Raw genomic sequence first — 24,881 nt, forward strand, 5'->3', positions numbered from 1 at the left:
GCCTTTTCTGGAAAGAAACGGGGGTTTGCATTTTGAGGGATCACTGCTCATGGTGATAAGAAAAAGTGGGGAGAAAGAGGTGGTGGCAGCAGTTGTTTTGCTAAAGAGTCACTTGGGCTCCCTCCTGTCCCTGTTCACCTGACTGGCTAGCGCAGTGGTTCCCAACCTGTGGGTCGGGACCCCTTTGGGGGTTGAATGACCCTTTCATGGGGGTCACCTAAGACCATTGGAAAACACCTATTTAATTACAGTTATGAAGTAGCAATGAAAATAATTTCAAGGGTTTGGGTCACCACAACATGAGGAATTGTATTAAAGGGTCGTGACTTTAGGAAGGCTGGGAACCACTGGGCTAGCGGATCTCTCCCTAATGATGAAACCTGCAGGTGGGCTCAGAATAACAGACCATTCTTACTCCTGTCCTTCTGCTCAGCCTGCCTCAGAGGGTTGTCATGCATATGTAAAGATATTGTCTATACCTCTGTTTGAAGGGTCTGCAAGGAGGCTGGGTGCCCTTGCTCCTGCCAGTAGTAGGAGCAGTTCTTCCAAGAGTTGCAGCACTAGCAGGATGGCATGTCCTTGTTCTCCCAGAGCACTCACACCCTTTGAGAAACAACCATATCTGGTCCCCAAAAAGTATTTGACTCTGTCTTTGTTGGGTTTCTAAAGGCAACGATATGGAACAAAAAAACACAGATCTAGTGTGTATTGGCCTAGATTCCCACTACCAGGACCATTTGACATGGCAGGATGACATTTACAACAAAATGTGATGGAGAAGCTGGAGCCCTTTCTCATTCGGGTGGAGAGAAACTCAGCCTGCTTACCTGATGGACCCCCTTGGCTTGCTGATGTTCCCTTTCTCCCTTGCCATTTTTGTACGCGCCCTGACAGCAAGTCTTTCTCCTGCAGCCTCCAGTCTCTGATCCATTCTCATCCTCCTCTTTTGGGGGAACTGGGTTCCCAGATGACCCTTTCAAGAGTCAAACAGACACTCCTGCCCTCCCACCAAAGAAGAACATGCCCCCAAGGCCCAAGCCGACCAGTGGTGAGTCACCCTCTCTTGGGGAGACCCTTGGCTATGCTAGTCTCCCTCCTCCCTCCCCACTCTTTTGTGCTTTACACTGGCAGGGCAGCCATGCTTAGAGGAACTATGGGGAATAATGTGAGGTGGTGTGGAAATCTGTGAAGAGGCTTGACCAAAGCGTCTGCACTTGAGCAGAACTGCCCTTCCCTTTTCAGATGAGCCTTGGGGTTCTCACTCACACTGCCCCAAAGTTGGCATGGAGTCTCCCCGCTCTGTCATGTGACGCAAATACAGTGTGCCCCCCAAATATTGTGCTTTGCTCCGCTACAAATATTTCCCCCTCCCACTGCGGCAGTGGCAGTAAAGTGGCATTTTAATCCATCCTGTATCTAAAAGTGCTTGAGGGGGGCAAGTTTTGAGTCCAGAGCAGTGGCATTTCTTTCCTCAACCCCAGGATTGGTAGCCACCTGGAGCAGCCTTGGCTAGTTGTCTGCCATTGGGCTCTCTTCCTCAACTGAGGTGGCTAAAGTGTGTGCCACTGTGTGTGTGTGTGTGTGTGTTCAAATGAATTATTAGTAGTGCATGTAGCAGTGTGTGTATTTGGTTGTTCTTGCTTTGTTTTTGCTGATAAGGGATCTGCCTGGCTCTTACTACCAACTGGCTTCTAGGTAAAAGGTTTTGAGCATCAAAAGAGAGAAATATTTTTATTTTTTTGCTTCTAAGCACAGGAAGTCTCCTTGTGGGTGTCAGTGATTGCGAGACCGCTCCATCCGCCTCCTGGGTTGCATTACTGACTGTGGGACCATCTGTGACGAGCCACACCCAACCCTGCCACTTCCCTTCCCTGTGGTTAGAGCAGCGCCACTTGCGTGCACCAGCACCAACAGTGGGCACAGACCCAGCACCTCTTGTGGCAGAGCCACCCTCTGCCCTCCTGATAGCCTGGGAGGGAGAGCAGAGAGGGTGTTATGCCCAGTCCTTGTGAGGGGCAGCTGATCTGTAGCCAGTGGTCCTTCCTATAAGAGCAAAGGCCACACATGGTCCCAAAACCCAACATCTCTCACCCACTCCCTCTGTGCCCCACCCCTTGCCCCTCTTTCCTTGGGCACCTGTGATAAGAAGGGGGCAATTGGATACCTTCACCAGGGTTGGTGGTGCAGGTAGGCTCGGAAACAGGTTCAAGGGAGGCTCATGCCACGGTAGCCAACCAGGGGGTGGGGGCTTGATAGCAAGTGCTGAGTGAATAGGGTTGGGACAGGCTGGAAGGACTTCTGTAACAGTGTTCTGGGCTATGGAAGAGGGGAGTGATTTTGCCCCCCACCCAGGCTGCTGGGGAAGGAAAACCCCCCTGGCCTGTTCCCAACAGACCTGGGCACTGTGAGGTGTTACTCTGCACCCTCTAGCCCTCAGGGGTGCTCCAGGGTGGCTGCCCAGCCCAGCTCAGTGGGTTCCTTGGCCATTGGTTCTCTACTGGCCAGGCTGCCTCCGAAGTCCTTCACCCAATCCTGGGAAGCCCATTTTAAAAGGGTTGTTAGTATATGGGATCCTGGTCAGAGGAGGGGTTGGTGTATGTGCACGGAACCCAGGAACAGGAGAAAGACATGAGCATCTTCTTCCTGGAGAGAGATGGGGAGACTCTGGTTGTTGAAGGGCTGACCTGAAGAAAAAGCAGCCATGGCTGGGCCACAGGCAAGGGGTGGAAGCGGATTTGGGCTGAGCTTTAAGAGGTACTTCCCCATGAAGAGACCCTCCAAGCTTGTCCAGCCCTCGTGGTCCCAGCAGCCCTGCAGAGGGAGGGAACGCTCTGCCATCTGCCCCTAAGGCCGCCTGAGCACAAGTGCGGGAATCTCCAGGAGGTGTTGGACTGCAGCCCCCAGCAGTCCCCCAGCCAGCAGAAGTGAGGGGCAGGAATGCAGGGACTTGCACTTCCACAACCTTTGGGGAGCTGTGTGGATCCCACCTGCCTTAGAACATGTATCGCTCATCAGCCTCCAAGTTGCAGGCAAATAAGAGTTTACAGTTGCTTCTCTGTGGTGCTTTCCTTGCTTTGGCTGCTCGGGACATCTGTCTGTAGGCGCCTCTGACTTTGAAGTCAGAGGAGCAGCTGTAAAAGTTGTTTAGTTTTGAGGCAAGCTGTAGTTTGCATCAGCCGTGAGTGGGGATTTATTTATTTAAATCCCACTCTTTTCCCAGGACTGGGACTCAACAGTTGTAGGTCCCAACAGGAGCTCTCCAGCCAGCAGGCCCCATGGGGGAGAGAGTTGGGGAGTTGAAGACTGGCAACCTTAGGAGGGCACAGGGCTCCTAGCTTTGGCTGGGCCAAGTTGAGTATTTGTTTGTGGCATCCAGGTGTCTGCTGGAGCCTCAAGTTGTTCTGCTTGATAGCCTGCTGCAGACTGTGTTGTCGTGCAGTGAGGTTTGGGGAGAGATGGGATGGTTATGTGCCTGTGCCCATGTGGGTGGGCGTTGGATCGATCTCTGCTGGTCACGAAATGTGTGAGGTTCGGCATTTCAGGGGTTGGTCTTTGAGACTAAAACTCTCACACTGCCTGGCTTTGGAGCAGTTAGATGTAATATGCTGTAAAGCAACAGGAGCAAAAACATGCACAGAGAGATGTGCAGCTGAGCCACTACTGCTGCCGGCGTCTCCTCCTCCCCCCCTCCCAATTACTGTTATTATCACCATTTTCCTTTACAAGCTTCTTGCTTGCTGAGAATCTGCCTGTGAATCTGCCTGCCAGTTGGCATTTCACCTCTTGCCTTCGTGGTTAGCATCCCTGCTCCTTGTCTGAGGTCCCGGTCGCTTTTCTCACACCACTGAGGAATATGTTCTCAGTGGCTGACATACTAAGAGGGGTGCAGAAGCCCTGCCATGGGGCTGCCCCACTGCACTGTCTGCATTGCCATCTGCTGGACAGTAAAACTATTCCTTCCTCCTTTGGGGGACTTAGCTGTCTTCACAGTTTAAGGTGCAGGCTTTCCAGTTCCTCTTCAGGAGTCTTCTGGCTCAGGGGCTGAAGCTTTTATCTGTTTTTCTGTTTCTCAAAATGTGATTGGGGTAGGCCTTACTCTGTATTTGGTTTCTTAAGGCAGCTGTCTCTGCAAACTGACCACCCTTTGCAGAGTGATTGCTAAATGAGGAAGGAGGGGCCTTCAAGACCAGCCAGTTTATGTTGTCTTAGGCTGGTGTGGAGAGGCAAAGCTACGACAGCCTCATCAGGAAGATGGGCTGAGACCTTGGAGGCAAAGCCTGGCTTCTGCCTCTCCAGGCAGGCTGGGCGGGGACAGGAACTTGGGCAGCTTTGAAAAATCCTGGTCTTGGTGATTGGTCCCAAAGGAGAGTTGGTGGAACCAGGTTAAGCATTGACACTGCCTGAAGAGTGCCTCCAACATCTCCCTGTAGTCATGGGAACTGCACTTCCCATAATCCCAATTCCCTTGGCTGGGCAGGCAGAAGCAAACTTCTTTGTGGCCTCTGCGAATTTACACGAATGGGTTTTTACTGCACCTGCGCAGTTAGCTCAGAAAGGTCTAGAATCTCTAGTCAAAACTTAGTTTGCAACTTTTTGTAACTTTTTGGCGGTAGCTCCGTTCATCCCATATAATGCCCCTGTTGGTCCTGCTCTTCTCCAGTTCCTTCATTCCACTGCGCTCTGCAGCTTGAGGAACTTCGCTGGCTCTGTTCTCAGTACTAACTGCTCTTACAGAATCTTTGGAATTGACATCTGGCTTGAATTGTTGACCACTCTCTCGATCTCCCTCTGGACTCTGATAGCCTCGTCTGATCTTGCCTAATCACCAACTCGGTCACTTTGTTCCTTTTTTATTTATTTATTTATAATTTTTATCAGTTTCCACAACATTTACATAGTTACATATAGACATTTTCACATTTGTACATTACTAAACAAATATCAACTTTACAGAAACAACTACCATAACGTTTTAGACACAGTATACTAAAATTACACTTAAACAAAAGTTTCTGCTTCCGTCTACTTGAGACTTGCTTTTCCTTTTATATCTTTATTGTTTTTCCTTTAGCTGTAATCTTTTATCTCTAGTTTCCTTCAGCTTATAACTTTCCTTCTTATTAATAAAGCAACAACAACAAAAGAAAGATAGTTCTTATAACTATCTTTTATGTACCTCCAAGCCTAGTACTGTTGTTTAGATTGAATATACCTGTTAAGTCGTTCTTTTTGTTGCATACTGTTTCTGCTTTTATATAATTTTTTTACAACCTATATCTTTTATAATCATGAGACCTTTATATGGAAAGCAAATCAAAACAAATTCCTCTTAACGCGTGCTAATACACAAATTTAGCCAGTTAACTGAATTTTATCTTTGCTTACTTCTTTTGTGTCTCTTCCCTTTTTATCAAAGTGTCTTTCCATCTTGCCATCAGAAATTCATAGAAGTGGTTCCAGTCTTGGTAGGTGCGTTCCTCTGTCTTTTTCTTCATCCAATATGTTAATCTGTCCATTTCTGCCATCTCATACAGTTTAAAAAGCCATTGATTTACAGATGGTATGCAAGGATTTTTCCACAGTTTTGTGTATATTATTCTGGCACAAACAAGGCCATAAAACAGGAATTTCCCATTTTGTTTCTCTAGTTTTCTATCAGTTATGCCTAACAGAAAAACTTCTGGCTGAAACAGGAGTTTGATTTTCAAATCTATTGTCAGACATTTATACACATTAATCCAATACTTTTTGGCTGATTTACAAGTCTACCAAATATGGAAATATGAGCCTATCTTATCAGAACACTTCCAACATGTCGGATCTGAGTTTTTATACATATAAGATAGCTTTAGTGGGGATAAATGCCACCTATAAATCATTTTGTAAACATTTTCCTTGAGTTCCTGCAACGCCGTGTATTTCTGGTCTGTATTCCATAATTTCGCCCAGCTATCGTATTCTAAACTGTGTCCTATATTTTGTGCCCATTTTATCATTGAGTGTCTGATTATTTCCTCTTCTGTATCCCATTCGAGTAGCATTTTGTAATATTTGGAGATCAGTCTCTTTTTTCCTTTCAAGGTGGTCTCTTCCCACTGCGATCTTTGGTTTTTTTATCCCCATTAATTTATTGTCCATTTTCCATCTCTCTCGTAACTGCCTGTATAAATAACAGTGGCATTGTATACCGTCCTCTTTAAGTTCTTCCTGTGATTTCATTGTTAATTCGTCCGCTGTTGTGCCTTTCAACAAGTCAGCATAACATATCCATTTTGGGAATTCCTTCTTTGCCAAAGATGGCTTCGTGGGGAGAACAACACAAAGGTAATGATCTGCATAATCTGGGTTTCATTTTATCCCACACAAAAAAATAAAGCTTTCTTAATTACATGTCTCTTAAATTCTATATGCATTTTAGCTTTATCATAAAAAACATACCCATGCCACCCAAACCTCATTTCCCCTCCCTCTAAGGTCAGCAGTCTTACATCTTTTAACAAAATTCAATCAGAAATCCAATTTAATGTGGATGCAAAATAATAAAGTATTAAATTTGGGAGTCCCAATCCCCCTCTGCTTTTGCAATCGCATATTATTTTCTGTTTAATCCTGGCCTTTTTTCTGTTCCAAATAAATTTAAATATATCTGATTGCCAATTTTTTAACGGTTTCAGGGAATGTAGTATTGGGATGGCTTGAAATAAAAACATAATCTTAGGCAGTGTATTCATTTGTATCACTGAAATTTTTCCAAATAGGTACAGTTGCAGATTCTCCCATTTCTTTAAATCCATTTTAATTTTATCCCACAATTTCTCATAATTGTTGTGATACAAATCAGTGTTTTTATTTGTTAGGGTTATGCCTAGATATTTTACTTTTTTCCCCATGCTAAATCCACTTCTTTCCTCCAGTTCCTGTTCTTCTAGTCTTGATAAGTTTTTTGTTATCATCATGGTTTTTTCTTTGTTTACTTTTAGCCCTGATACTTTCTCAAATTCTGACAGCGTGTCTGTCAAAGCCTCAGTGCTCAGAATTGGATCTTCGAGTATAAAGACAATGTCGTCTGCAAACGACCTCAATTTATATTCACATTTTTTTACTTTAACTCCTCAAATACTCTTATAAAATCTGATCTTATTATTCAGGGCTTCTAAAATAAAGATAAATAGGAGAGGGGATCATAGAATCATAGAATCATAGAGTTGGAAGAGACCACTAGGGCCATCCAGTCCAACCCCCTGCCATGCAGGAAATCCAATTCAAAGCATCCCTGACAGATGGCCATCCAGCCTCTGTTTAAAGACCTCCAAGGAAGGAGACTCTATCACCTTCCGAGGAAGTGCATTCCACTGTCGAACAGCCCTTACTGTCAGGAAGTTCCTCCTAATGTTCAGGTGGAATCTCTTTTCCTGTAGCTTGCATCCATTGTTCCGGGTCCTGTTCTCTGGAGCAGCAGAGAACAAGCTTGCTCCCTCTTCAATATGACATCCTTTCAAATATTTAAACAGGGCTATCATATCACCTCTTAACCTTCTTTTCTCCAGGCTAAACATCCCCAGCTCCCTAAGTCGTTCCTCATAGGGCATGGTTTCCAGACCCTTCACCATTTTTGTCGCCCTCCTTTGGACACGCTCCAGTTTCTCAATGTCCTTTCTGAATTGTGGTGCCCAGAACTGGACACAATATTCTAGGTGGGGCCTGACCAAAGCAGAATACAGTGGCACTATTACTTCTCTTGATCTAGACACTTTATTTCTATTGATGCAGCCTAAAATAGCATTGGCCTTTTTAGCTGCCGCATCACACTGTTCACTCATGTTCAACTTGTGGTCTACTTGGACTCCTAGATCCCTTTCACACGTAGTTTCATTCAGCCAGGTGTCACCCATCCTATATCTGTGCATTTTATTTTTCCGCCCTAAGTGCAATACCTTACATTTCTCTGTGTTGAATTTCATTTTGTTAGCTTTGGCCCAGCTTTCTAGTCTATTCAGGTCATTTTTAATCTTGATCCTGTCCTCTGGAGTATTAGCTATTCCTCCTAATTTGGTGTCATCTGCAAATTTGATAAGTATGCTCCCAATTCTGTCATCCAGGTCATTGATAAAGATGTTGAATAGCACTGGGCCCAGGACAGAGCCCTGTGGGACCCCACTGGTCACTTCTCTCCAGGATGAAAAGGAGCCATTGTTGAGCACCCTTTGGGTTCGGCCGGTCAACCAATTACAGATCCATTTAACAGTTCCTTTGTCTAGCCCACATTTTACAAGCTTGTTTGCAAGAATGTCATGGGAAACCTTGTCAAAGGCCTTACTGAAATCAAGATATACTATATCCACAGCATTCCCTTCATCTACCAAGCTGGTAATTTTATCAAAGAAAGAGATTAGGTTTGTCTGGCATGACTTGTTTCTCTGAAACCCATGTTGACTTTTTGTGATTATGGCATTGCCTTCTAGATGTTCACAGACTCTCTGTTTAATGATCTGCTCCAGAATCTTTCCTAGAACTGATGTCAGACTAACTGGACGATAATTGTTGGGATCCTCTTTTTTCCCCTTTTTGAAGATGGGGACAACGTTTGCCCTCCGCCAGTCTGCTGGGATCTCTCCTGTTCTCCAGGAGTTTTCAAATATGATTGCCAATGGCAACGATATTACTTTTGCAAGTTCTTTTAATACCCTTGGATGGAGTTCATCTGGTCCTGGAGACTTAAATTCATTTAGATTAATAAGGTGTTCCTCTACTATCTCTTTACTTATTCTGTGCTGAAATTCCCCTATTCTGTCCTCTGCTCCATTATCCTCAGGTTGAGCACCCTTTGCCTTTTCTGAGAAGACTGAGGCAAAGAAGGTGTTGAGTAATTCTGCCTTTTCTCTGTCTTCTGTTAGCATTTTGCCATCTTCTCCACGCAGTGACCCTACCGTTTCCTTCTTCTTCCTTTTGCTGCGGACATATCCAAAAAAGCCCTTTTTATTGTTCTTAACCTCTCTAGCAAGCCTGAGTTCATTCTGCGCTTTAGCTTTTCTGACTTTACCCCTACACATGCCTGCTATTTGTTTGAATTCCTCTTTGGTGATTTCCCCATTTTTCCATTTCTTATACATGTTCCATTTAAAACATAGCTCAGTTGAAAGTTCCTTAGTCATCCATCCTGGTTTCTTGAGACACCTCCCGTTTTTCTTTCTCACTGGAACTGTTTGAAATTGTGCCTTCAGTATCTCTCTTTTGAGAAACTCCCATCCATCCTGAACTCCTTTATCTTTTAGTATTTCTGACCATGGAATCGCCCTCAATACTTCTCTAAGTTTACTGAAATCCGCTCTCCTAAAGTCTAGGATGCGTGTCTGACTATGCCTGGCTTCTCCTTTCCACTGTATTACAAACTCCAGGAGAACATGGTCACTTCCACCTAAAGATCCCACCACTTGCACCCCATTAACCAAGTCATCCTTGTTGGTTAGGATCAGATCTAAAATAGCTGACCCCCTTGTTGCCTCTTCCACCTTTTGGACCATGAAATTGTCTTCCAGGCAAGTGAGGAATTTGCTAGACCTTGAGGATTTTGCTGAGTTTGACTTCCAGCAAATATCAGGGTAGTTGAAGTCGCCCATCACTACTACATCTCTCCTTTCTGAGTGTGTGGTCATCTGTTCTAGAAAGGCATCATCCAATTCCTCCGTCTGACTTGGGGGTCTGTAGTAGACTCCCACCGTAACATCCTTGTTGTTTCCCTCCCCTTTGATTCTTATCCAGATGCTCTCCACCTGGCTTCCATTATTGATGTTCAGGATCTCTTCACTGGTGTAAATATCTCTGACATATAGTGCTATTCCTCCTCCTTTCTTGTTTGGCCTATTTCTCTTAAAAAGGTTATACCCCTCTGTTTCCACATTCCAATCATGAGACTCATCCCACCAGGTTTCAGTGATGCCTATTATATCATATTTGCTTTGTTGTACTAGGAGTTCGAGTTCATCCTGCTTATTTCCCATGCTCTGTGCATTAGTGTAGAGACATCGCAGACCATGGTTCCCTTTTACTCGCTGCCTGTGCAAGTTTTTTTGCCTCCCACTGTTGGGTCCTTGCACTGTTTGCCTTGTTTCCTCTGTGTCAGTTTGACTATTTTCGCCATCCCTTTCGCCTTCCTTAATATTGTCTCCCTTCCCCTCGGAACTCAGTTTAAAGCTCTCCTGATCAAGTTCTTGAGACTGTTGGCAAAAACATTTCTTCCAACTGGCGTGAGATGCAACCCGTCTGTTGCAAGAAGTCCCTCCTCATGGAACCGCAGCCCATGATCGAAGAATCCAAATCCTTCTCGGCAGCACCATCTGTGAAGCCAGTTGTTCACATCTGCTATTTTCCTCTCCCTTCCTGGACCATGCCCTTCAACTGGCAGAAGAGACGAGATGACAACCTGTACATCCATTCCTTTCAGCTTCCTACCAAGCGCCTCGTAATCCCTTTTGATGTTCTGAATGCTGTGTCTTGCAGTATCATTAGTTCCCACGTGGACCAAAAGGAAGGGGTATTGGTCAGTAGGCTTGACCAGTCTTGTCAGCCTCTCTGTCACATCACGGATCTTTGCACCTGGAAGACAACACACCTCTCGAGACATCTTGTCAGGCCTACAAATCACTGCTTCTGTACCCCTCAGCAAGGAGTCCCCCACTACGACCACACGCCTCCTCCGAGGCTTAGCAGTGACTGTTCCCTCGGGTGGGACTCTCAGGCTCCCCTGCTCCGTCCCTGAAGTCTGTCCATGCTGCTCTTCTTCATCCTCCTTGATAAGGGAAAGAGCTTGGAATCGATTCTCTAGCTGCAAGCTCCCCGAACAATTCCTTCTTGGCTTACTTCTGTTTGTGACATTCCTCCAGCTGTCTGCCTCCTCTGTTTGGCAAGTGACCTCTTCCACCCTAGCATCTTCCTCTGCGTGGTACTCATCCAAGATGGTTAGTTCTATTGTGTCCAGGAAATCCTCTTGTTCCCTAATCTGCTGAAGTGTAGCTACTCTGGACTCCAGCTGCTGCACTTTCTCCTCCAAGAGTGCTACCAACTTGCACTTGGTGCATGTGAAGTTCTCCACTTCTGTAGGCAAGAAGAGAAACATCCCACAAGAGTTGCAGGTGACTGCAGCAGATCCCTCGTTGTCCATACTGCAAAGTCTTTAGTAATGAGTATAACAGTCAATCTACTGGGAATACTTCTTTAAAGGAATGTACTGGCTGCTATCTTACACTTAAAGGGAAGGTTCTGTTTCAATATCTGATTCTAACCTGATGCCACTTGAGCAGGGTTGTTGAGTTAAAGAAAACTAAAACCAAGCAGCTCCTCTCCTTCTCCTCTCTCTGGCCGGACTGTTCTGGAAGGCTCTGGAAGTTGGTATATAAAAGTTGGGATAGTGGACACCCCTGCCGGGTTCCTTTAGCTATTCTGAATTCGTCTGATTTTCCCTGGTTAATAATCAACTTAGCTCTTTGGTCATTATAAATTTCCCGAACTCATTTAAGAACATTAGAACCAACATTTACTTTTTCCAACATATTAAACAATATATCCCATCTGACACTATCGAAAGCCTTTTCTAAGTCTATAAAAACAAGTGTTAACTTTTTCTCATTATGGCTTTCGAAGTGTTCAGTTGTGTCAGTGATGATCCAGATGTTGTCCTTGATCTGCCATTGAGGGAGAAACCCTGCTTGATCTTCTTGTATCCAAGTTTTAAGGACTCTCTTTAGCCTTTAGGCTAAGATTGTGGTGAATATTTTATAGTCCGCGTTCAGGAGGGATATTGGGCGGTAGCTTTTAGTATCTGTAGGATCTCTATTTTCTTTTAGCAAAAGGGAGAGGTTATCACGCTTCCAAGTTTCAGGAAATTTGTTCACTCCAATTTCGTTAAAGGTTGATTTGAGAGACAACAACAGTTCCTCCTCAAATTTTTGACAGTATTCTATTGGGAATCCATCCAGGCCAGGTTTTTTTTCCTTTTTTCCTTTTCTTATTGCCTCTATAATTTCCATTATAGCAGCCTTTCTCAAATAGTGAGGCAGGCCTTCCAGGGGGGGCGCGAGGCTCCGTAAAGGGGGGCACGAGGCTCTGTTATGCAGAGGTATACTTATAACAATTTTATAGACAAATGATACTATTTACAGTTGCGCGGGGGCGCGAAATGTTTTCTTCTTCCTAGGGGGGGGCATGACAGAAAATAATAGAGAAGCACTGCATTATAGTGATTGGGCCATTCAGTATGTTCCTCTGCTGTTCATTAAAGGGGGTTAGGTCAGCTTTTTCCAATAATAATAATAATAATAAAATTTATTTGTATCCCGCCCCTCTGAGAACAATCGGGGCAGCTAACAAAGTTAAAAATACAAAACATAAAATCCCTGGTACACTCCCCTCCTTAAAAAAGTATTAAATAATAATAATAATAATAATAATACATTTTATTTATAGACCGCTATTCCGCAATGATCATAGCGGTGTACAGTAAAAATTGCAATACAATAAAAATATAAGGTGACAGTTAAAGGAGGGAGAAGTCTCGTCCTTCAGGCAGTCCCTGATGTTGCTGGGTCTGCCTGATGGCTCCCTCTGAGGCCGAGATGACAGTTGAGGAGGGAGGGGCCTCTTCCTTCAGTCAGTCCAAGATGTTGCTGGTCTGCCTGATGGCTCCCTCTGAGGCCAAGATGACAGTTGAGGAGGGAGGGGCCTCTTCCTTCAGGCTGTCCAAGATGTTGCTGGGTCTGCCTGATGGCTCCCTCTGAGGCCAAGATGACAGTTGAGGAGGGAGGGGCCTCTTCCTTCAGGCTGTCCAAGATGTTGCTGGGTCTGCCTGATGGCTCCCTCTGAGGCCAAGATGACAGTTGAGGAGGGAGGGGCCTCTTCCTTCAGGCAGTCCAAGATGTTCCTGGGTCTGCCTGATGGCTCCCTCTGAGGCCGAGATGACAGTTGAGGAGGGAGGGGCCTCTTCCTTCAGGCAGTCCAAGATGTTGCTGGGTCTGCCTGATGGCTCCCTCTGAGGCCGAGATGACAGTTGAGGAGGGAGGGGCCTCTTCCTTCAGGCAGTCCCTGATGTTGCTGGTCTGCCTGATGGCTCCCTCTGAGGCCGAGATGACAGTTGAAGAGGGAGGGGCCTCTTCCTTCAGGCAGTCCAAGATGTTGCTGGGTCTGCCTGATGGCTCCCTCTGAGGCCGAGATGACAGTTGAGGAGGGAGGGGCCTCTTCCTTCAGGCAGTCCCTGATGTTGCTGGTCTGCCTGATGGCTCCCTCTGAGGCCGAGATGACAGTTGAGGAGGGAGGGGCCTCTTCCTTCAGGCAGTCCAAGATGTTGCTGGGTCTGCCTGATCTCTCCCTCTGAGGCCAAGATGACAGTTGAGGAGGGAGGGGCCTCGTCCTTCAGGCAGTCCAAGATGTTGCTGGGTCTGCCTGATGGCTCCCTCTGAGGCCGAGATGACAGTTGAGGAGGGAGGAGCCTCTTCCTTCAGGCAGTCCAAGATGTTGCTGGGTCTGCCTGATCTCTCCCTCTGAGGCCAAGATGACAGTTGAGGAGGGAGGGGCCTCTTCCTTCAGGCAGTCCAAGATGTTGCTGGGTCTGCCTGATGGCTCCCTCTGAGGCCAAGATGACAGTTGAGGAGGGAGGGGCCTCTTCCTTCAGGCAGTCCAAGATGTTGCTGGGTCTGCGTGATGGCTCCCTCTGAGGCCGAGATGACAGTTGAGGAGGGAGGGGCCTCTTCCTTCAGGCAGTCCAAGATGTTGCTGGGTCTGCCTGATGGCTCCCTCTGAGGCCGAGATGACAGTTGAGGAGGGAGGAGCCTCTTCCTTCAGGCAGTCCAAGATGTTGCTGGGTCTGCCTGATCTCTCCCTCTGAGGCCAAGATGACAGTTGAGGAGGGAGGGGCCTCTTCCTTCAGGCAGTCCAAGATGTTGCTGGGTCTGCGTGATGACTCCCTCTGAGGCCGAGATGACAGTTGAGGAGGGAGGGGCCTCTTCCTTCAGGCAGTCCAAGATGTTGCTGGTCTGCCTGATGGCTCCCTCTGAGGCCGAGATGACAGTTGAGGAGGGAGGGGCCTCTTCCTTCAGGCAGTCCAAGATGTTGCTGGGTCTGCGTGATGGCTCCCTCTGAGGCCGAGATGACAATTGAGGAGGGAGGGGCCTCTTCCTTCAGGCAGTCCAAGATGTTGCTGGGTCTGCGTGATGGCTCCCTCTGAGGCCGAGATGACAGTTGAGGAGGGAGGGGCCTCTTCCTTCAGGCAGTCCAAGATGTTGCTGGTCTGCCTGATGGCTCCCTCTGAGGCCGAGATGACAGTTGAGGAGGGAGGGGCCTCTTCCTTCAGGCAGTCCAAGATGTTGCTGGGTCTGCGTGATGGCTCCCTCTGAGGCCGAGATGACAGTTGAGGAGGGAGGGGCCTCTTCCTTCAGGCAGTCCAAGATGTTGCTGGTCTGCCTGATGGCTCCCTCTGAGGCCGAGATGACAGTTGAGGAGGGAGGGGCCTCTTCCTTCAGGCAGTCCAAGATGTTGCTGGTCTGCCTGATCTCTCCCTCTGAGGCCGAGATAACAGTTGAGGAGGGAGGGGCCTCTTCCTTCAGCCAGTCCAAGATGTTGCTGGTCTGCCTGATCTCTCCCTCTGAGGCCGAGATGACAGTTGAGGAGGGAGGGGCCTCTTCCTTCAGGCAGTCCAAGATGTTGCTGGTCTGCCAGATCGCTCCCTCTGAGGCCAAGATGACAGTTGAGGAGGGAGGAGCCTCTTCCTTCAGGCAGTCCAAGATGTTGCTGGTCTGCCTGATGGCTCCCTCTGAGGCCGAGATGACAGTTGAGGAGGGAGGGGCCTCTTCCTTTAGGCAGTCCAAGATGTTGCTGGGTCTGCCTGATCTCTCCCTCTGAGGCCGAGATGACAGTTGAGGAGGGAGGGGCCTCTTCCTTCAGGCTGTCCAAGATGTTGCTGGGTCTGCCTGATCGCTCCCTCTGAGGCCAAGATGACAGTTGAGGAGGGAGGGGCCTCTTCCTTCAGGCAGTCCAAGATGTTGCTGGTCTGCCTGATGGCTCCCTCTGAGGCCGAGATGACAGTTGAGGAGAGAGGGGCCTCTTCCTCAAGGCAGTCCAAGATGTTGCTGGGTGTGCCTGATGGCTCCCTCTGAGGCCGAGATGACAGTTGAGGAGGGAGGGGCCTCTTCCTTCAGGCAGTCCAAGATGTTGTTGGGTCTGCCTGATGACTCCCTCTGAGGCCGAGATGACAGTTGAGGAGGGAGGGGCCTCTTCCTTCAGGCAGTCCAAGATGTTGCTGGGTCTGCCTGATGGCTCCCTCTGAGGCCGAGATGACAGTTGAGGAGGGAGGGGCCTCTTCCTTCAGGCAGTCCAAGATGTTGCTGGGTCTGCCTGATGGCTCCCTCTGAGGCCGAGATGACAGTTGAGGAGGGAGGGGCCTCTTCCTTCAGGCAGTCCAAGATGTTGCTGGTCTGCCTGATGGCTCCCTCTGAGGCCGAGATGACAGTTGAGGAGGGAGGGGCCTCTTCCTTCAGGCTGTCCCTGATGTTGCTGGTCTGCCTGATGACTCCCTCTGAGGCCGAGATGACAGTTGAGGAGGGAGGGGCCTCTTCCTTCAGGCAGTCCAAGATGTTGCTGGGTCTGCCTAATGGCTCCCTCTCAGGCCGAGATGACAGTTGAGGAGGGAGGGGCCTCTTCCTTCAGGCAGTCCAAGATGTTGCTGGGTCTGCCTGATCTCTCCCTCTGAGGCCAAGATGACAGTTGAGGAGGGAGGGGCCTCTTCCTTCAGGCAGTCCAAGATGTTGCTGGTCTGCCTGATGGCTCCCTCTGAGGCCGAGATGACAGTTGAGGAGGGAGGGGCCTCTTCTTTCAGGCTGTCCCTGATGTTGCTGGTCTGCCTGATGACTCCCTCTGAGGCCGAGATGACAGTTGAGGAGGGAGGGGCCTCTTCCTTCAGGCAGTCCAAGATGTTGCTGGGTCTGCCTAATGGCTCCCTCTCAGGCCGAGATGACAGTTGAGGAGGGAGGGGCCTCTTCCTTCAGGCAGTCCAAGATGTTGCTGGGTCTGCCTGATCTCTCCCTCTGAGGCCAAGATGACAGTTGAGGAGGGAGGGGCCTCTTCCTTCAGGCAGTCCAAGATGTTGCTGGTCTGCCTGATGGCTCCCTCTGAGGCCGAGATGACAGTTGAGGAGGGAGGGGCCTCTTCTTTCAGGCAGTCCAAGATGTTGCTGGTCTGCCTGATCTCTCCCTCTGAGGCCGAGATGACAGTTGAGGAGGGGGGGCCTCTTCCTTCAGGCAGTTCAAGATGTTGCTGGGTCGGCCTGATGGCTCCCTCTGAGGCCGAGATGACAGTTGAGGAGGGAGGGGCCTCTTCCTTCAGGCAGTCCAAGATGTTGCTGGTCTGCCTGATCTCTCCCTCTGAGGCCGAGATGACAGTTGAGGAGGGAGGGGCCTCTTCCTTCAGGCAGTCCAAGATGTTGCTGGGTCTGCCTGATCTCTCCCTCTGAGGCCGAGATGACAGTTGAGGAGGGAGGGGCCTCTTCCTTCAGGCAGTCCAAGATGTTGCTGGTCTGCCTGATGGCTCCCTCTGAGGCCGAGATGACAGTTGAGGAGGGAGGGGCCTCTTCCTTCAGGCAGTCCAAGATGTTGCTGGGTCTGCCTGATCTCTCCCTCTGAGGCCGAGATGACAGTTGAGGAGAGAGGGGCCTCTTCCTTCAGGCAGTCCAAGATGTTGCTGGTCTGCCTGATGGCTCCCTCTGAGGCCGAGATGACAGTTGAGGAGGGAGGGGCCTCTTCCTTCAGGCAGTCCAAGATGTTGCTGGGTCTGCCTGATGACTCCCTCTGAGGCCGAGATGACAGTTGAGGAGGGAGGGGCCTCTTCCTTCAGGCAGTCCAAGATGTTGCTGGGTCTGCCTGATGACTCCCTCTGAGGCCAAGATGACAGTTGAGGAGGGAGGGGCCTCTTCCTTTAGGCAGTCCAAGATGTTGCTGGGTCTGCGTGATGACTCCCTCTGAGGCCAAGATGACAGTTGAGGAGGGAGGAGCCTCTTCCTTCAGGCAGTCCCTGATGTTGCTGGGTCTGCCTGATGACTCCCTCTGAGGCCGAGATGACAGTTGAGGAGGGAGGGGCCTCTTCCTTCAGGCAGTCCAAGATGTTGCTGGGTCTGCCTGATGACTCCCTCTGAGGCCGAGATGACAGTTGAGGAGGGAGGGGCCTCTTCCTTCAGGCAGTCCAAGATGTTGCTGGTCTGCCTGATGGCTCCCTCTGAGGCCGAGATGACAGTTGAGGAGGGAGGGGCCTCTTCCTTCAGGCAGTCCAAGATGTTGCTGGTCTGCCTGATGGCTCCCTCTGAGGCCGAGATGACAGTTGAGGAGGGAGGGGCCTCTTCCTTCAGGCTGTCCCTGATGTTGCTGGTCTGCCTGATGACTCCCTCTGAGGCCGAGATGACAGTTGAGGAGGGAGGGGCCTCTTCCTTCAGGCAGTCCAAGATGTTGCTGGGTCTGCCTAATGGCTCCCTCTCAGGCCGAGATGACAGTTGAGGAGGGAGGGGCCTCTTCCTTCAGGCAGTCCAAGATGTTGCTGGGTCTGCCTGATCTCTCCCTCTGAGGCCAAGATGACAGTTGAGGAGGGAGGGGCGTCTTCCTTCAGGCAGTCCAAGATGTTGCTGGTCTGCCTGATGGCTCCCTCTGAGGCCGAGATGACAGTTGAGGAGGGAGGGGCCTCTTCTTTCAGGCTGTCCCTGATGTTGCTGGTCTGCCTGATGACTCCCTCTGAGGCCGAGATGACAGTTGAGGAGGGAGGGGCCTCTTCCTTCAGGCAGTCCAAGATGTTGCTGGGTCTGCCTAATGGCTCCCTCTCAGGCCGAGATGACAGTTGAGGAGGGAGGGGCCTCTTCCTTCAGGCAGTCCAAGATGTTGCTGGGTCTGCCTGATCTCTCCCTCTGAGGCCAAGATGACAGTTGAGGAGGGAGGGGCCTCTTCCTTCAGGCAGTCCAAGATGTTGCTGGTCTGCCTGATGGCTCCCTCTGAGGCCGAGATGACAGTTGAGGAGGGAGGGGCCTCTTCTTTCAGGCAGTCCAAGATGTTGCTGGTCTGCCTGATCTCTCCCTCTGAGGCCGAGATGACAGTTGAGGAGGGGGGGCCTCTTCCTTCAGGCAGTTCAAGATGTTGCTGGGTCGGCCTGATGGCTCCCTCTGAGGCCGAGATGACAGTTGAGGAGGGAGGGGCCTCTTCCTTCAGGCAGTCCAAGATGTTGCTGGTCTGCCTGATCTCTCCCTCTGAGGCCGAGATGACAGTTGAGGAGGGAGGGGCCTCTTCCTTCAGGCAGTCCAAGATGTTGCTGGGTCTGCCTGATCTCTCCCTCTGAGGCCGAGATGACAGTTGAGGAGGGAGGGGCCTCTTCCTTCAGGCAGTCCAAGATGTTGCTGGTCTGCCTGATGGCTCCCTCTGAGGCCGAGATGACAGTTGAGGAGGGAGGGGCCTCTTCCTTCAGGCAGTCCAAGATGTTGCTGGGTCTGCCTGATCTCTCCCTCTGAGGCCGAGATGACAGTTGAGGAGAGAGGGGCCTCTTCCTTCAGGCAGTCCAAGATGTTGCTGGTCTGCCTGATGGCTCCCTCTGAGGCCGAGATGACAGTTGAGGAGGGAGGGGCCTCTTCCTTCAGGCAGTCCAAGATGTTGCTGGGTCTGCCTGATGACTCCCTCTGAGGCCGAGATGACAGTTGAGGAGGGAGGGGCCTCTTCCTTCAGGCAGTCCAAGATGTTGCTGGGTCTGCCTGATGACTCCCTCTGAGGCCAAGATGACAGTTGAGGAGGGAGGGGCCTCTTCCTTTAGGCAGTCCAAGATGTTGCTGGGTCTGCGTGATGACTCCCTCTGAGGCCAAGATGACAGTTGAGGAGGGAGGAGCCTCTTCCTTCAGGCAGTCCCTGATGTTGCTGGGTCTGCCTGATGACTCCCTCTGAGGCCGAGATGACAGTTGAGGAGGGAGGGGCCTCTTCCTTCAGGCAGTCCAAGATGTTGCTGGGTCTGCCTGATGACTCCCTCTGAGGCCGAGATGACAGTTGAGGAGGGAGGGGCCTCTTCCTTCAGGCAGTCCAAGATGTTGCTGGTCTGCCTGATGGCTCCCTCTGAGGCCAAGATGACAGTTGAGGAGGGAGGGGCCTCTTCCTTCAGGCAGTCCAAGATGTTGCTGGTCTGCCTGATGGCTCCCTCTGAGGCCGAGATGACAGTTGAGGAGGGAGGGGCCTCTTCCTTCAGGCAGTCCAAGATGTTGCTGGGTCTGCCTGATCTCTCCCTCTGAGGCCGAGATGACAGTTGAGGAGGGAGGGGCCTCTTCCTTCAGGCAGTCCAAGATGTTGCTGGTCTGCCTGATGGCTCCCTCTGAGGCCGAGATGACAGTTGAGTAGGGAGGGGCCTCTTCCTTCAGGCAGTCCAAGATGTTGCTGGTCTGCCTGATGGCTCCCTCTGAGGCCGAGATGACAGTTGAGGAGGGAGGGGCCTCTTCCTTCAGGCAGTCCAAGATGTTGCTGGTCTGCCTGATGGCTCCCTCTGAGGCCGAGATGACAGTTGAGGAGGGAGGGGCCTCTTCCTTCAGGCAGTCCAAGATGTTGCTGGTCTGCCTGATGGCTCCCTCTGAGGCCGAGATGACAGTTGAGGAGGGAGGGGCCTCTTCCTTCAGGCAGTCCAAGATGTTGCTGGTCTGCCTGATGGCTCCCTCTGAGGCCGAGATGACAGTTGAGGAGGGAGGGGCCTCTTCCTTCAGGCAGTCCCTGATGTTGCTGGGTCTGCCTGATGGCTCCCTCTGAGGCCGAGATGACAGTTGAGGAGGGAGGGGCCTCTTCCTTCAGGCAGTCCAAGATGTTGCTGGTCTGCCTGATGGCTCCCTCTGAGGCCAAGATGACAGTTGAGGAGGGAGGGGCCTCTTCCTTCAGGCAGTCCAAGATGTTGCTGGTCTGCCTGATGGTTCCCTCTGAGGCCGAGATGACAGTTGAGGAGGGAGGGGCCTCTTCCTTCAGGCAGTCCAAGATGTTGCTGGGTCTGCCTGATGGCTCCCTCTGAGGCCGAGATGACAGTTGAGGAGGGAGGGGCCTCTTCCTTCAGGCAGTCCAAGATGTTGCTGGTCTGCCTGATGGCTCCCTCTGAGGCCGAGATGACAGTTGAGGAGGGAGGGGCCTCTTCCTTCAGGCAGTCCAAGATGTTGCTGGTCTGCCTGATGGCTCCCTCTGAGGCCGAGATGACAGTTGAGGAGGGAGGGGCCTCTTCCTTCAGGCAGTCCAAGATGTTGCTGGTCTGCCTGATGGCTCCCTCTGAGGCCGAGATGACAGTTGAGGAGGGAGGGGCCTCTTCCTTCAGGCAGTCCCTGATGTTGCTGGGTCTGCCTGATGGCTCCCTCTGAGGCCGAGATGACAGTTGAGGAGGGAGGGGCCTCTTCCTTCAGGCAGTCCAAGATGTTGCTGGTCTGCCTGATGGCTCCCTCTGAGGCCAAGATGACAGTTGAGGAGGGAGGGGCCTCTTCCTTCAGGCAGTCCAAGATGTTGCTGGTCTGCCTGATGGTTCCCTCTGAGGCCGAGATGACAGTTGAGGAGGGAGGGGCCTCTTCCTTCAGGCAGTCCAAGATGTTGCTGGGTCTGCCTGATGGCTCCCTCTGAGGCCGAGATGACAGTTGAGGAGGGAGGGGCCTCTTCCTTCAGGCAGTCCAAGATGTTGCTGGGTCTGCCTGATGGCTCCCTCTGAGGCCGAGATGACAGTTGAGGAGGGAGGGGCCTCTTCCTTCAGGCAGTCCAAGATGTTGCTGGTCTGCCTGATGGCTCCCTCTGAGGCCAAGATGACAGTTGAGGAGGGAGGGGCGTCTTCCTTCAGGCAGTCCAAGATGTTGCTGGTCTGCCTGATGGCTCCCTCTGAGGCCAAGATGACAGTTGAGGAGGGAGGGGCCTCTTCCTTCAGGCAGTCCAAGATGTTGCTGGTCTGCCTGATGGCTCCCTCTGAGGCCGAGATGACAGTTGAGGAGGGAGGGGCCTCTTCCTTCAGGCAGTCCAAGATGTTGCTGGTCTGCCTGATGGCTCCCTCTGAGGCCGAGATGACAGTTGAGGAGGGAGGGGCCTCTTCCTTCAGGCAGTCCCTGATGTTGCTGGGTCTGCCTGATGGCTCCCTCTGAGGCCAAGATGACAGTTGAGGAGGGAGGGGCCTCTTCCTTCAGGCAGTCCAAGATGTTGCTGGTCTGCCTGATGGCTCCCTCTGAGGCCAAGATGACAGTTGAGGAGGGAGGGGCCTCTTCCTTCAGGCAGTCCAAGATGTTGCTGGGTCTGCCTGATGGCTCCCTCTGAGGCCAAGATGACAGTTGAGGAGGGAGGGGCCTCTTCCTTCAGGCAGTCCAAGATGTTGCTGGTCTGCCTGATGGCTCCCTCTGAGGCCGAGATGACAGTTGAGGAGGGAGGGGCCTCTTCCTTCAGGCTGTCCCTGATGTTGCTGGGTCTGCCTGATGGCTCCCTCTGAGGCCGAGATGACAGTTGAGGAGGGAGGGGCCTCTTCCTTCAGGCAGTCCAAGATGTTGCTGGTCTGCCTGATGGCTCCCTCTGAGGCCAAGATGACAGTTGAGGAGGGAGGGGCCTCTTCCTTCAGGCAGGAATCCAATGCAATATTTTAAAAACAACAACAACAACAAACAAACAAACATACAAGTTAAAAACTGACCAGAAGGTCAACACATCACACCAGCAAACAATCAGTGGGAGCAGCGGTATCTTTCCCAGACTTTCCCAAAAAAGTTGTCTATTTTACCTTTAATTATGTGGTGTTTTTTATATAAGTTGGTATAGCAATCCTGAAATTCTTTTTTAATTGTGGCTTGATTCATGGTAGTTTTTGCCTCTTTAGTTTTGATTTCTGTTATGATATTTCATTCCTTATGTTTTTTGATCTTGTATGCTAACCATCGGCCAGGTTTATTTGCCTGTTCGAAGAAGTTTTGTTTCATGTATCTCAGTTTATTTTGTATTTCTTCATTTTCTTCATATTCTATTTGTTTTTTAAGTGTCTTAATTTCCTTTCCTACTATTTTGCTTGTAGCTGAATCGTGTAGTTCCTTTTCTTTCTGTCGGAGCTTCTGGTATAGTACGTTAAGTCTTTCTTTCTTTTTCTTTTTCTTTTTCAAGATGGAATTTTGTTGGATAAAAAATCCCCTAATGACCACTTTTGATGCCTCCCACACAGTAGTTGTATCAATATTATCTCTTGAGTTCTCTTGGAAGTAGAGTTATAAAGTTTCTTTTCCTTTTTTTAATATTTCTTCTTTCTGTAATAAAGAGATATTCAATCTCCAGGTGAATTCAACTTGTTTTAATTTTAGAGAAATTGCTATGGGGTTGTGGTCTGAGATTGTCCTTGGTTGGCAGTCCATCACTAGGATATCTTTACATAACAATTTAGATGCCATAAATAGATCGATTCTTGATAGGCTTTTATGTCTCTCAGAGAAATAAGTGTACTCTCTGGCCCCTTTATATTTAAATCTCCAGACATCTATTAATGCATGTTCATCAACTAATTTCTCAAAAGCTTTAGGCAATCTTCCATGTGACCTTTTTATCTTCTTTTCAGATATTCTATCTATTTCAGGGTGTATCACCCCATTCCAGTCCCCCATTATCAATGTTTTTTCATAACTGTACTTCCCCAATTCCAGATTCAATTTCGCATAGAAGGCATCTTTTTTGTCTAGAGGTGCATAGATTCCTACTATTAACTGTTTTTGTTTCCAAAAAATCTATTTCTATACCAATGTATCTTCCGTCTTTGTCAAAAAGAAGAGTTCTAGCTTTAAATTTATTGTTTACATAAATGACCACGCCTCTTTTCCTTTGAGTGCTAGCCAATATAAACTCGTTTCCAAGTTTACTGTTTTTCAATAATCGAGTATCTTTCTTATTAATATGAGTTTCCTGTAAACTAATAACATCTAGTTTTTGTTTTGTCAAGTAATGGAAAACCTTTTTACGTTTCTGAGGGGAATTCATTTCCCCACATTCCAGGAGAGTATTTTAATTTTCTGCATTTTTTTTTTTTACAGTTAACTTAGTTCTAACTTATTTCCCCCCAGATCTTTTTCTCCTTTTTCCTCTTCTGTTTTTTCCCCTCCTCCTTCTCCAGTTCTGATTGGCTTCCCAATCCGATGGATCTCCTTCACCTTCTTCTGGGTGATCTGACCTTTTTTCCAATACTTTATGATACTTTTTGATAAAGTTTTTCATTTTCATCACAGAATTGATTTTAAACATTTCTGAGTTAAATCTAAAAGAGAGTCCCTCTAAACGTTCCCATCTATAATTGATGTTATTCCTCTTCAGGAGATTGGTTAGGGATTTATAATCTATTCTTTTTTTCAGAATTCTAATGGGGATATCTTTAAAGATGATTAATTCTTCCCCCTCCACTTCCAACTTATGTTCATAGTTTAGTTGCAGAATCTCATCCCTGGTTTTTTTTCCTTGTAGATAACAACATCTCGTGGGAGTTTCTTTTGCTTTTCAATTTTTGAGTTAATCCTAAACATCTTACTTATTTCCCATTGAAATTGGTCTACTTATGCTCCTACATATTCAGCCAAATATGGTATCAGATATTCATATAAGTCATAGAATCATAGAATCATAGAGTTCGAAGAGACCACAAGGGCCATCCAGTCCAACCCACTGCCATGCAGGAAATCCAAATCAAAGCATCCCCAGCAGATGGCCATCCAGCCTCTACTTAAAGACCTCCAAGGAAGGAGACTCCACTACACTCCAAGGGAGTGTGTTCCACTGTCGAACAGCCCTTACTGACAGGAAGTTCTTCCTAATGTTGAGGTGGAATCTCTTTTCCTGTAGCTTGCATCCATTGTTCCGGGTCCTGTTCTCTGGAGCAGCAGAAAACAAGCTTGCTCCCTCCTCAGTATGACATCCCTTCAAATATTTAAACAGGGCTATCATATCACCTCTTAACCTTCTTTTCTCCAGGCTAAACATCCCCAGCTCCCTAAGTCGTTCCTCATAGAGCAAGGTTTCCAGACCTTTCACCATTTTAGTCGCCCTCCTCTGGACACACTCCAGTTTCTCAATGTCCTTTTTGAATTGTGGCGCCCAGAACTGGACACAATATTCCAGGTGGGGCCTGACCAGAGCAGAATACAGTGACACCATTACTTCTCTTGATCTAGACACTATACTTTTATTGATGCAGCCTAAAATTGCATTGGCCTTTTTAGCTGCCGCATCGCACTGTTGACTCATGTTCAACTTATGGTCTACTTGTACTCCTAGATCCCTTTCACATGTAGTTTCATTCAGCCAGGTGTCACCCATCCTATATCTGTGCATTTCATTTTTCTGTACCTTACATTTCTCTGTGTTGAAGTTCATTTTGTTAGCTATGGCCCAGCTTTCTAGTCTGTTCATGTCATTTTGAATACTGATCCTGTCCTCTGGAGTATTAGCTACTCCTCCTAATTTGGTGTCATCTGCAAATTTGATAAGTATGCTCCCAATTATGTCATCCAGGTCATTGATAAAGATGTTGAATAACACTGGGCCCAGGACAGAGCCCTGTGGGACCCCTCATTTTCTTTTTTCTTTTAGTCTTCTTACTTTAATACAGTTTTCTCTTTGTTTTAAATCCTGTAGAGCTCTTTCGTCTAAGTCTTTCTCATGACTTTGCTCTATATCCGTCACACTCTTATTGATTTTGTTGGTTCTTTCATCAATTTTCTCTACATTCTTTTCCATCTGTCTAATATCTTCTGTTGCCTTACCTAAAACTTTTTTTCTCTTTCAGTTCCAATCTTATTTCTTGCCTTATTTCCTGTTTAATCTCCTTTCTCATTGCAGTCATGTCTCTTTTCATTGCTTTAATATCTTCTTTCATTT

General features: G+C 48.8%; 1 protein-coding gene across 1 annotated transcript in view; it reads left to right on the forward strand.

Moving 5' to 3' along the window:
• EPS15L1 (epidermal growth factor receptor pathway substrate 15 like 1) overlaps positions 1–24,881 on the forward strand; it is a 51,187-nt gene that overhangs the window by 14,513 nt on the left and 11,793 nt on the right. The window contains exon 22 of the mRNA XM_089496636.1: positions 913–1,048. Coding sequence (XP_089352762.1) covers positions 913–1,048 — 136 coding nt within the window. The remainder of the gene's footprint in view (positions 1–912; positions 1,049–24,881) is intronic.

The sequence above is a fragment of the Sceloporus occidentalis genome, unplaced genomic scaffold (assembly GCF_023333645.1).
Source record: "Sceloporus occidentalis isolate IW3139 unplaced genomic scaffold, rSceOcc1.0.p SCAF_91, whole genome shotgun sequence".
In the NCBI taxonomy this organism is placed as follows: domain Eukaryota; kingdom Metazoa; phylum Chordata; class Lepidosauria; order Squamata; family Phrynosomatidae; genus Sceloporus; species Sceloporus occidentalis.